The 13,141-nt window shown below is 43.1% G+C and overlaps 1 protein-coding gene across 1 annotated transcript in view; it reads left to right on the plus strand.

Annotated features, from left to right (window-relative positions):
* The window catches only part of LOC117323676, a 28,395-nt gene extending 16,557 nt beyond the window's left edge, over positions 1 to 11,838 (plus strand). Inside the window, exons 3-4 of the mRNA XM_033879049.1 lie at positions 9,564 to 9,669; positions 10,619 to 11,838. Of these exons, the coding sequence (XP_033734940.1) occupies positions 9,564 to 9,669; positions 10,619 to 10,626 (114 nt within the window). The 3' untranslated portion in view covers positions 10,627 to 11,838. The remainder of the gene's footprint in view (positions 1 to 9,563; positions 9,670 to 10,618) is intronic.
* Positions 11,839 to 13,141: the final 1,303 nt, after the last annotated feature.

Here is a 13,141-nt window from a genome sequence, read left to right on the forward strand (position 1 = left end):
CAATCTCTGATGCTGCCTTTATCATTGTAAAATCTGATTGCTTAGTGTGTGTTTGGTATTGATCTGGGTGATTCCCAGCCATGATTTATGACAGGGGTTCTGGTTCTTCAGTGGCTGCTCCATTTGTCCAGTGGTCTGAGTCAGGGCTGCTGAGACTTCCAGGCTGTGGAGGCAGGCAGCGCGGCCCCATCACTTGTTCCCTTTACTCTGTCTGTGTAAATTGCTCTTTATGAACGTTAACCAGGGAGAGATAAAACATCTACAACTCATTCACCAACAAAAATTGCAGTCAACCACTTTGTACTTTTGTTGTGGTTTGTTGTACATTAAATCTACACTGATAAGACAAAGGTTTCCTTTGTGGTGTACATTGTAATACTGAAATCTCCACACGTTATCACAACATCTCTAAGATAATCAGGTATGTAGTATGTTGTCATTCTATTTACCTGGCTGGGGAAGGTGATACTTTGGTGGAAATAGAAAGTAGGAGTATTTACCCTTGTATGTTCTCGTGGATAGTACCTTAAGTACAGTTGGGTTGATAGTTTCAGCCCTGTGACTTGTAGTACAGATGGGTTGACACTTTCATGCCTGTGACTTGTATTACAGATGGGTTGATAGTTTCAGCCCTGTGACTTGTAGTACACATGGGTTGATAGTTTCAGCCCTGTGACTTGTATTACAGTTGGGTTGATAGTTTCAGCCCTGTGACTTGTATTACAGATGGGTTGATACTTTCAGGCCTGTGACTTGTATTACAGATGGGTTGATACTTTCAGCCCTGTGACTTGTAGTACAGATGGGTTGATACTTTCAGGCCTGTGACTTGTAGTACAGATGGGTTGATACTTTCAGCCCTATGACTTGTATTACAGTTGGGTTGATAGTTTCAGCCCTGTGACTTGTATTACAGATGGGTTGATACTTTCAGCCCTGTGACTTGTAGTACAGATGGGTTGATACTTTCAGCCCTGTGACTTGTAGTACAGATGGGTTGATAGTTTCAGCCCTGTGACTTGTAGTACAGATGGGTTGACACTTTCAGCCCTATGACTTGTAGTACAGTTGGGTTGATACTTTCAGGCCTGTGACTTGTACTACAGATGGGTTGACACTTTCAGGCCTGTGACTTGTAGTACAGATGGGTTGATAGTTTCAGCCCTGTGACTTGTATAACAGATGGGTTGATACTTTCAGCCCTGTGACTTGTATTACAGATGGGTTGATACTTTCAGCCCTATGACTTGTAGTACAGATGGATTGATAGTTTCAGCCCTGTGACTTGTATTACAGATGGGTTGACACTTTCAGCCCTGTGACTTGTAGTACAGATGGGTTGATACTTTCAGCCCTGTGACTTGTAGTACAGATGGGTTGATACTTTCAGCCCTATGACTTGTAGTACAGATGGATTGATAGTTTCAGCCCTGTGACTTGTAGTACAGATGGGTTGACACTTTTAGCCCTATGACTTGTAGTACAGATGGGTTGACACTTTTAGCCCTGTGACTTGTATTACAGATGGGTTGATAGTTTCAGCGCTGTGACTTGTAGTACAGATGGGTTGACACTTTTAGCCCTATGACTTGTAGTACAGATGGGTTGATACTTTCAGCCCTGTGACTTGTAGTACAGATGGGTTGATACTTTCAGGCCTGTGACTTGTAGTACAGATGGGTTGATACTTTCAGCCCTATGACTTGTAGTACAGATGGGTTGATACTTTCAGGCCTGTGACTTGTAGTACAGATGGGTTGATACTTTCAGCGCTGTGACTTGTATTACAGATGGGTTGATACTTTCAGGCCTGTGACTTGTATTACAGATGGGTTGATACTTTCAGGCCTATGACTTGTATTACAGATGGGTTGATACTTTCAGCGCTGTGACTTGTATTACAGATGGGTTGATACTTTCAGGCCTGTGACTTGTAGTACAGATGGGTTGACACTTTCAGCCCTGTGACTTGTAGTACAGATGGGTTGATACTTTCAGGCCTGTGACTTGTAGTACAGTTGGGTTGATAGTTTCAGCCCTGTGACTTGTAGTACAGATGGGTTGATAGTTTCAGCCCTGTGACTTGTAGTACAGATGGGTTGACACTTTTAGCCCTATGACTTGTAGTACAGATGGGTTGACACTTTTAGCCCTGTGACTTGTATTACAGATGGGTTGATAGTTTCAGCGCTGTGACTTGTAGTACAGATGGGTTGACACTTTTAGCCCTATGACTTGTAGTACAGATGGGTTGATACTTTCAGGCCTGTGACTTGTATTACAGATGGGTTGATACTTTCAGCGCTGTGACTTGTATTACAGATGGGTTGATACTTTCAGGCCTGTGACTTGTATTACAGATGGGTTGATACTTTCAGGCCTATGACTTGTATTACAGATGGGTTGATACTTTCAGCGCTGTGACTTGTATTACAGATGGGTTGATACTTTCAGGCCTGTGACTTGTAGTACAGATGGGTTGATACTTTCAGCCCTGTGACTTGTAGTACAGAAAGGTTGATAGTTTCAGCGCTGTGACTTGTATTACAGATGGATTGATAGTTTCAGCGCTGTGACTTGTAGTACAGATGGGTTGATACTTTCAGGCCTGTGACTTGTAGTACAGATGGGTTGACACTTTCAGCCCTGTGACTTGTACTACAGATGGGTTGATACTTTCAGCCCTGTGACTTGTATTACAGATGGGTTGATACTTTCAGCCCTGTGACTTGTAGTACAGTTGGGTTGATACTTTCAGCCCTGTGACTTGTACTACAGATGGGTTGATACTTTCAGCCCTGTGACTTGTATTACAGATGGGTTGATACTTTCAGCCCTGTGACTTGTATTACAGATGGGTTGATACTTTCAGGCCTGTGACTTGTATTACAGATGGGTTGATACTTTCAGGCCTGTGACTTGTATTACAGATGGGTTGATACTTTCAGCCCTGTGACTTGTATTACAGATGTGTTGATACTTTCAGGCCTGTGACTTGTATTACAGATTGGTTGACACTTTCAGGCCTGTGACTTGTATTACAGATGGGTTGATACTTTCAGCCCTGTGACTTGTACTACAGATGGGTTGATACTTTCAGGCCTGTGACTTGTACTACAGATGGGTTGATACTTTCAGCCCTGTGACTTGTAGTACAGATTGGTTGATACTTTCAGCCCTGTGACTTGTACTACAGTTGGGTTGATACTTTCAGGCCTGTGACTTGTATTACAGATTGGTTGATAGTTTCAGGCCTGTGACTTGTAGTACAGATGGGTTGATACTTTCAGGCCTGTGACTTGTAGTACAAATGGGTTGATACTTTCAGGCCTGTGACTTGTAGTACAGATGGGTTGATAATTTCAGCCCTGTGACTTGTAGTACAGATGGGTTGACACTTTCAGCCCTGTGACTTGTATTACAGATGGGTTGATACTTTCAGCCCTGTGACTTGTATTACAGATGGGTTGATACTTTCAGCCCTGTGACTTGTATTACAGATGGGTTGATACTTTCAGCCCTATGACTTGTATTACAGATGGGTTGATACTTTCAGCCCTGTGACTTGTATTACAGATGGGTTGATACTTTCAGCCCTGTGACTTGTACTACAGATGGGTTGATACTTTCAGCCCTGTGACTTGTAGTACAGTTGGGTTGATACTTTCAGCCCTGTGACTTGTAGTACAGATGGGTTGATTTCAGGCCTGTGACTTGTAGTACAGATGGGTTGATACTTTCAGCCCTGTGACTTGTAGTACAGATGGGTTGATACTTTCAGCCCTGTGACTTGTATTACAGATGGGTTGACACTTTCAGCCATGTGACTTGTAGTACAAATGGATTGATAATTTCAGCCATGTGAAATACATTATTTCTCTTGAATTTATCGAAACAAACATTCATTTAGTGCTCCCATACTAAAAATACTTTGTGACATTGGTTTAGGCTTCTGAACTAAAGAAAATTCACCTGAAGGCAAGTTTCAATTCACTGAATAGTTTTTGCCTTAACTCCAATAAAGTTAAGAAACTGATTCCTGAAGGTCAACCCAAAAAAATAGGAGAGTGCTTTCTGTACAATAACATGAGCTGCATTTTACCAACAGATACATAAGTGCCTAAAAGCTTTTGTCTTTGTTTCCCTCTTCACCATGCATTCTTGCCAAGATGAATATGTATAAAACACAAAGAAAAACAGGTGAACTTTCGTCCTTCTTTGTTCAACAACATTACTCTTTACACCCTACTGCATTAGCAGTGAGAAGGACTGATAGAGCCAAAGCTATATATCCATAGTGGAATATTGAAAAGAAGCAGATTTGTATCAACAAATGAATGCTATGTATGTGTGTATGTTATATATAGGCAGCCAGAAAATGTTTAACATCAATTTGAGCCTCCTAGTAGCTCATTAGAATAGGAGTATCTACTGTATATTCTAACAAACATTTGGGATACAGAAAAGTTTCTCCCTCGCAGACGCATTCAGAATTATGATGGCCATTAAATAAGCCTTTTGTTAATTTGTACATTATGTTGTGGATGGGGTATAATTGGTTTGCCATGATAATGGAGTGTTTGCTATTGAGATGTACAGTATATTTCACAGCTCTGGAGATACAATTACAGGACATCCTGTTTTGATGCTTACTTTCCCCAATTTCCTGGTTTCATATTTACTTTCCCCAGGGTCCTGATTTCATGCTTACTTTCCCCAAGGTCCTGATTTCATATTTACTTTCCCCAGGGTCCTGATTTCATATTTACTTTCCCCAAGGTCCTGATTTCATATTTACTTTCCCCAAGGTCCTGATTTCATATTTACTTTCCCCAGGGTCCTGATTTCATATTTACTTTCCCCAAGGTCCTGATTTCATATTTACTTTCCCCAGGGTCCTGATTTCATATTTACTTTGCCCAGGTCCTGATTTCATATTTACTTTCCCCAGGGTCCTGATTTCATATTTACTTTCCCCAAGGTCCTGATTTCATATTTACTTTGCCCAGGTCCTGATTTCATATTTACTTTCCCCAATGTCCTGATTTCATATTTACTTTCCCCAGGGTCCTGATTTCATGCTTACTTGCCCCAGGGTCCTTGTTTGATATTAACTTTCCCCAGGGTCCTGGTTTCACATTTACTTTGCCCAGGGTCCTGATTTCATGCTTACTTTCACCAAGGTCCTGATTTCATGCTTACTTTCCCCAGGGTCCTGATTTCATGCAAGGTCCTTGTTTAATATTAACTTTCCCCAGGGTCCTGGTTTCATGCTTACTTTCCCCAAGGTCCTGATTTCATGCTTACTTTGCCCAGGTCCTGATTTCATATTTACTTTCCCCAAGGTCCTGATTTCATGCTTACTTTCCCCAGGGTCCTGGTTTCATATTTACTTTCCCCAAGGTCCTGATTTCATGCTTACTTTGCCCCAGGGTCCTTGTTTGATATTAACTTTCCCCAAGGTCCTGGTTTCACATTTACTTTGCCCAGGGTCCTGATTTCATGCTTACTTTCACCAAGGTCCTGATTTCATGCTTACTTTCCCCAGGGTCCTGATTTCATGCAAGGTCCTTGTTTAATATTAACTTTCCCCAGGGTCCTGATTTCATGCTTACTTTCCCCAAGGTCCTGATTTCATGCTTACTTTCCCAAAGGTCCTGATTGCATGCTTACTTTGCCCAGGTCCTGATTTCATGCTTACTTTCCCCAAGGTCCTGATTTCATGCTTACTTTCCCCAAGGTCCTGGTTTCATATTTACTTTCCCCAGGTCCTGATTTCATATTTACTTTCCCCAAGGTCCTGATTTCATGCTTACTTTCCCCAGGGTCCTGATTTCATATTTACTTTGCCCAGGTCCTGATTTCATATTTACTTTCCCCAAGGTCCTGGTTTCATATTTACTTTCCCCAAGGTCCTGATTTCATATTTACTTTCCCCAAGGTCCTGATTTCATATTTACTTTCCACAAGGTCCTGGTGTCATATTTACTTGCCCCAAGGTCCTGGTTTCATATTTACTTTCCCCAAGGTCCTGATTTCATATTTACTTTCCCCAAGGTCCTGATTTCATATTTACTTTCCACAAGGTCCTGGTGTCATATTTACTTGCCCCAGGGTCCTGGTTTCATATTCACTTTCCCCAAGGTCCGGGTTTCATATTTACTTGCCCCAGGGTCCTGGTTTCATATTTACTGGCCCCAGGGTCCTGGTTTCATATTTACTTGCCCCAGGGTCCTGGTTTCATATTTACTTGCCCCAGGGTCCTGGTTTCATATTTACTTGCCCCAAGGTCCTGATTTCATGCCTGGCTATATAAATATGCACTCTATATATGAAGTATTCTTAGACTGTTTCTGTTTTTCTCTGTCTTTTTGTGGTCTATCAGTAAGGATGGTCATTGAGTGGTAAGGACAGTGGTTGATTGGTAAGGACAGTGGTAGAGTGGTAGGACAGTGGTAGAGTGGGAAGGACATTGGTCAAGTGGTAAGGACAGTGGTTGACTGGTAAGGACAGTGGTAGAGTGGTAGGACAGTGGTCAAGTGGTAAGGACAGTGGTTGACTGGTAAGGACAGTGGTAGAGTGGTAGGACAGTGGTCGAGTGGTAAGGATGGTGATGGACTGGTAAGGACACTGGTCGAGTGGTAAGGACACTGGTCGAGTAGTAAGGACAGTGGTAGAGTGGTAAGGACAGTGGTTGAGTGGTAAGGGCGGTGATGGAGTGGTAAGGACGGTGATGGAGTGGTAAGGACATTGGTCGACTAGTAAGGACAGTAGTAGAGTGGTAAGGATAGTGGTACTAGTAAGGACAGTGGTCGAGTGGTAAGGACAGTGATGGAGTGGTAAGGACAGTGGTAGAGTGGTAAGGACAGTGATGGACTGGTAAGGGCAGTGGTCGAGTGGTAAGGACAGTGGTGGAGTGGTAAGGACAGTGGTCGAGTGGTAAGGACAGTGGTCGAGTGGTAAGGACAGTGATGGACTGGTAAGGGCAGTGGTCGAGTGGTAGGACAGTGGTGGAGTGGTAAGGACAGTGGTTGAGTGGTAAGGACAGTGGTCTAGTGGTAAGGACAGTGATGGACTGGTAAGGACAGTGGTCGAGTGGTAAGGACAGTGGTTGACTAGTAAGGACAGTGGTCGACTAGTAAGGACAGTGGTAGAGTGGTAAGGACACTGGTCGAGTGGTAAGGACAGTGGTCGAGTGGTAAGGACAGTGGTCGAGTGGTAAGGACAGTGGTGGAGTGGTAAGGACAGTGGTCGAGTGGTAAGGACAGTGGTGGAGTGGTAAGGACAGTGGTCGAGTGGTAAGGACAGTGGTGGAGTGGTAAGGACAGTGGTCGAGTGGTAAGGACAGTGGTCGAGTGGTAAGGACAGTGATGGACTGGTAAGGACAGTGGTCGAGTGGTAAGGACAGTGGTCGACTAGTAAGGACAGTGGTCGACTAGTAAGGACAGTGGTAGAGTGGTAAGGACAGTGGTCGAGTGGTAAGGACAGTGGTCCAGTGGTAAGGACAGTGGTTGACTAGTAAGGACAGTGGTCGACTAGTAAGGACAGTGGTAGAGTGGTAAGGACACTTGTCGAGTGGTAAGGACACTGGTCGAGTGGTAAGGACAGTGGTGGAGTGGTAAGGACAGTGGTCGAGTGGTAAGGACACTGGTCGAGTGGTAAGGACAGTGGTCGAGTGGTAAGGACGGTGGTCGAGTGGTAAGGACAGTGGTCGAGTGGTAAGGACAGTGGTAGAGTGGTAAGGACAGTGGTCGAGTGGTAAGGACACTGGTCGAGTGGTAAGGACAGTGGTGGAGTGGTAAGGACAGTGGTGGAGTGGTAAGGACAGTGGTGGAGTGGTAAGGACAGTGGTAGAGTGGTAAGGACGGTGATGGAGTGGTAGGGACAGTGGTCGAGTGGTAAGGACAGTGGTCGAGTGGTAAGGACACTGGTCGAGTGGTAAGGACAGTAGTAGAGTGGTAAGGACAGTGGTCGAGTGGTAAGGACAGTGGTCGAGTGGTAGGACAGTGGTAGAGTGGTAAGGACAGTGGTCGAGTGGTAAGGACGGTGATGGAGTGGTAGGACAGTGGTCGAGTGGTAAGGACAGTGGTGGAGTGGTAAGGACAGTGGTGGAGTGGTAAGGACAATGGTGGAGTGGTAAGGACAGTGGTGGAGTGGTAAGGACAGTGGTGGAGTGGTAAGGACAGTGGTCGAGTGGTAAGGACAGTGGTCGAGTGGTAAGGGCAGTGGTCGAGTGGTAGGACAGTGGTAGAGTGGTAAGGACACTGGTCGAGTGGTAGGACAGTGGTAGAGTGGTAAGGACAGTGGTCGAGTGGTAAGGACAGTGGTCGAGTGGTAAGGACATTGGTAGAGTGGTAAGGACATTGGTAGAGTGGTAAGGACATTGGTCGAGTGGTAAGGAGAGTGGTCGAGTGGTAAGGACGGTGGTCGAGTGGTAAGGACAGTGGTCGAGTGGTAAGGGACAGTGGTGGAGTGGTAAGGACAGTGGTAGAGTGGTAAGGACAGTGGTCGAGTGGTAAGGACAGTGATGGACTGGTAAGGACAGTGGTCGAGTGGTAAGGACAGTGGTCGAGTGGTAAGGACACTGGTCGAGTGGTAAGGACACTGGTCGAGTGGTAGGACAGTGGTAGAGTGGTAAGGACAGTGGTCGAGTGGTAAGGACAGTGGTCGAGTGGTAAGGACACTGGTCGAGTGGTAAGGACAGTGGTCGAGTGGTAAGGACACTGGTCGAGTGGTAAGGACAGTAGTAGAGTGGTAAGGACAGTGGTCGAGTGGTAAGGACAGTGGTCGAGTGGTAGGACAGTGGTCGAGTGGTAGGACAGTGGTAGAGTGGTAAGGACAGTGGTAGAGTGGTAGGACAGTGGTAGAGTGGTAGGACAGTGGTAGAGTGGTAAGGACAGTGGTAGAGTGGTAGGACAGTGGTAGAGTGGTAAGGACAGTGGTCGACTAGTAAGGACAGTGGTAGAGTGGTAAGGACACTGGTCGAGTGGTAAGGACACTGGTCGAGTGGTAGTACAGTGGTCGAGTGGTAAGGACACTGGTCGAGTGGTCAGGACAGTGGTCGAGTGGTAGTACAGTGGTCGAGTGGTAAGGGCAGTGGTCGACTAGTAATGACAGTGGTCCAGTGGTAGAACGCTGGGCTACGTGATCGAAGGGTCGTTAGTTTGAGTCCCAGTACAGGCACAATGTTGTATCATTGGATAAGTTGCTTTACTCTGTTGTGTTTCCAGTCGACTCAGCTGTAAATAAGTACTGCCTGTGTGCTCCTGGATGAATTAATAAGGACATTGGCAGGTTGCTAAATGTCCATTAACCACAAATAAAAATTTGAGAACTGCTTTGAGACAGCTATATAGCTGTGATATAGCGGAGTACAAGAACTTGGAATTGTTATTGATTAGTAATGATTACTTCAAATTATACCACAGCTTTATCACATTGGTATACCACAGGGGTACTGATTGTGTGTTTGGCTGAATAAATTTAATTTAAAGATAGTTCACCAAAAGTATGTTGAATGAGTAGCTGATGTTTTATTGTTTTCCAATTTCTGTTTATTGTAGAAGAAGCTAGCTGAGAGCGGTGATACTTTCAAATCCCGACCAAATACAAGGACGATTAACAAATTATTAAAAAATGTTCCCCAACCACCAATTACTCTGAAGCTAAGTAAGTTGAATTTTTACATAATTATGTTTTTGATATTCCATTTACTCTGCTATCTGCTGTCTTGAGGAAATTTTTTTCCTACATTTTCTTATTGTCTAAACATATAAATCATTACAATATATTAATTATATACCTGTAATTTGTGTCTTGTTAATAGTAATAGCAGAATAACAGTGTTAATAAATTGATGTCCAGTCAGTATTGGGTAACACACATGTATGATTGTTAAATACCACTGGATTCAAAGCCTTTATTACATGATTCAAGTGACTCTGTTATAAGTATGATAGTTTTAAGCTTATCTGCTTGAAGGGCAGGTGAGTTTATGCTGGGGTCACAGGGTAGAATAGAGGCTTAAATCTTGAACGACTTCACAATAACCAAGATTACCAGAGACCTTATACTGAGTCTGTAGCATGCTAGGGTCAAGGGCTACCAAAATAGTTCAAATAAAGGACATATATTCAATGTTACAGGGGTCAAAAAGGGTAGAATCTTTAAATGACTTCTTCTCAATAACCAAGAGGCCCAGGGACTTGATATTGTGTCTGTAGCATGCTTGGGTGACGGGTTTGTTCAAGTGAATGACCTTGACCTACATAAGGTAACGGGTGTGAAACAGGCTGAAATATTAACAACTTCTTTTCAGCAACCAAAAGGCCTAGGAACTTGATATTGGGTCTGTAGCATTCTGGGATGAAGGCTAGGAAGTTTGTTGAAATGAATGACGACCTTGACTATGATTTAAGCTTGAAATAGTTTAATTGGCCAAAATATTTAAAAGACACCTTTCTATATAACTGCTAAGCCATGAGATCTTATATCTGGTCTCTGATATGCATGTTCTTAATTATGTTTATGCATAGAGAGTATGGATATATATAATATATACCTGTCACATACATTCACCAGAGTAGTACATTAATAAAAGTTTTCTTTCCAATTTCAGAACATTGACGAAGAGAGTTGTACCAACTTTATTGAGTGTGTGACTAATATGTGGCCTGACGGTTGGTAGTATGTGTGCATGATTGTTCAGTAGATTGATCAGACGACGGTATCGTCAGACGTCAGACATCCGGAGGAATTCTGCTTGTGGGAAACTGTACCACTGCTAGGTCAGTTGGTGACAGAAACATGTTGACATTAAATGACAATGACATTTTGTGAAGATTTGTTAATTCAGGTCTTTACCTGTCAACATACACTTATGTACCGAGTAAAGAGTATACGCCTTTGTACAGAGTGAGAGTATACACAATATACAGAGTGAGAGTATACACCTTTGTACAGAGTGAGAGTATACACCTTGAACAGAGTGAGAGTATACGCCTTTGTACAGAGTGAGAGTATATACCTTTGTACAGAGTGAGAGTATACACCTTTGTACAGAGTGAGAGTATACACCTATGTACAGATTGAGAGTATACACCTTTGTACAGAGTGAGAGTATACACCTATGTACAGAGTGAGAGTATACACCTATGTACAGTGAGTGTATACACCTATGTACAGAGTGAGAGTATACACCTATGTACAGAATGAGAGTATACCCCTATGTACAGAGTGAGAGTATACACCTATGTACAGAGTGAGAGTATACACCTATGTACAGAGTGATAGTATACACCTTTGTACAGAGTGAGAGTATATACTTTTGTATGGAGTGAGAGTATACACCTATGTAAAGTGAGTTTATACACTTAAGTACAGAGTGAGATTATACACCTTTGTACAGAGTGAGAGTATACACCTATGTACAGAGTGAGAGTATACACCTATGTACAGTGAGTGGATACACCTATGTACAGAGTGAGAGTATACACCTTTGTATGTACAGAGTGAGAGTATACACCTATGTACAGAGTGAGAGTATACACCTATGTACAGAGTGAGAGTATACATCTATGTACAGTGAATGTATATACCTTTGTATAGAGTGAGAGTATACACCTATGTACAGTGAGAGTATACACCTATGTACAGAGTGAGAGTATACACTTTACACTATTGTATAACTCTCTGGTGAAGTAAATAGTGTTACATTTATGTACTATCAGTGTTACAATTTAGGAACCTCATGCTGCCAGATTGTTCCTTTAAGTTGCATGCATTCACCAATTAACTTAAATATGCATAGTTGAATAAAATACAACAAATGTTAATTTTTGTCTGATGATGTGACTTATCATTTTTAGTTCACCTGCCCGAAGCTTATGCCGTGGTGCGGCGTCCGACGTTCGTCCAGCGTCAACTTTTCATTTAAATAACTTCTTCCCAATAACCAAGAGGCCCAGGGACTTGATATTGGGCCTGTAGCATGCTGGGGTGAAGGGCTACCAAGTTTGTTAAAATAAATGACCTTGACCTTCATTCAAGGTCACATGGGTCAAATAGGCTATATTCTTCTAACGACTTCTTCTCAATAACCAAGAAGCCCAGGGACTTGATATTGGGCCTGTAGCATGCTAAGGTGAAGGGCTACCAAGTTTGTTCAAATAAATGACCTTGACCTTCATTCAAGGTCACAGAGGTGAAATAGGCTATAATTTTCCAATGACTTCTTCTCAATAACCAAGAGGCCCAGGGACTTGATATTATGCCTGTAGCATGCTGGGGTGAAGGGCTACCAAGTTTGTTCAAATAAATGACCTTTACCTTCATTCAAGGTCACATAGGTGAAATAGGCTATAATCTTCAAACGACTTCTCAATAACCAAGAGGCCCAGGGACTTTTTATTGGGCCTGTAGCATGCTGGGGTTAAGGGCTACCCAGTTTGTTCAAATAAATGACCTTGACCATCATTCAAGGTCACAGAGGTGAAATAGGCTATAATCTTCCAACGACTTCTTCTCAATAACCAAGAGGCCCAGGGACTTGATATTGGGCCTGTAGCATGCTGGGGTTAAGGGCTACCCAGTTTGTTCAAATAAATGACCTTGACCTTCATTCAAGGTCACAGAGGTGAAATAGGCTATAATTTTCCGACTTCTTCTCAATAACCAAGAGGCCCAGGGACTTGATATTGGAGCTATAGTATGCTGGGGTGAAGGGCTATCAAGTTTGTTCAAAGAAATGACCTTGACCTTCATTCAAGGTCACAGAGGTGAAATAGGCTATAATCTTCAAACGACTTCTTCTCAATAACCAAGAGGCCCAAGGACTTGATATTGGGCATGTAGGATGCTGCGGTGAGGGGCTACGCAGTTTGTTCAAATAAATGACTTTGACCTTTATTCAAGGTCACAAAGGTGAAATAAGCTATAATCTTCAAACGACTTCTTCTCATTAACCAAGATGCCCAGGGACTTGATATTGGGCATGTAGCATGCTGGGGTGAGGGGCTACGCAGTTTGTTCAAATAAATGACCTTGACGTTCATTCATGGTCACAGAGGTCAAAAAGGCTATTATCTTCCAATGACTTCTTCTCAATAACCAAGAGGCCCAGGGACTTGATATTGGGCCTGAA

The sequence above is a fragment of the Pecten maximus genome, chromosome 1 (assembly GCF_902652985.1).
Source record: "Pecten maximus chromosome 1, xPecMax1.1, whole genome shotgun sequence".
In the NCBI taxonomy this organism is placed as follows: Eukaryota; Metazoa; Mollusca; class Bivalvia; order Pectinida; family Pectinidae; genus Pecten; species Pecten maximus.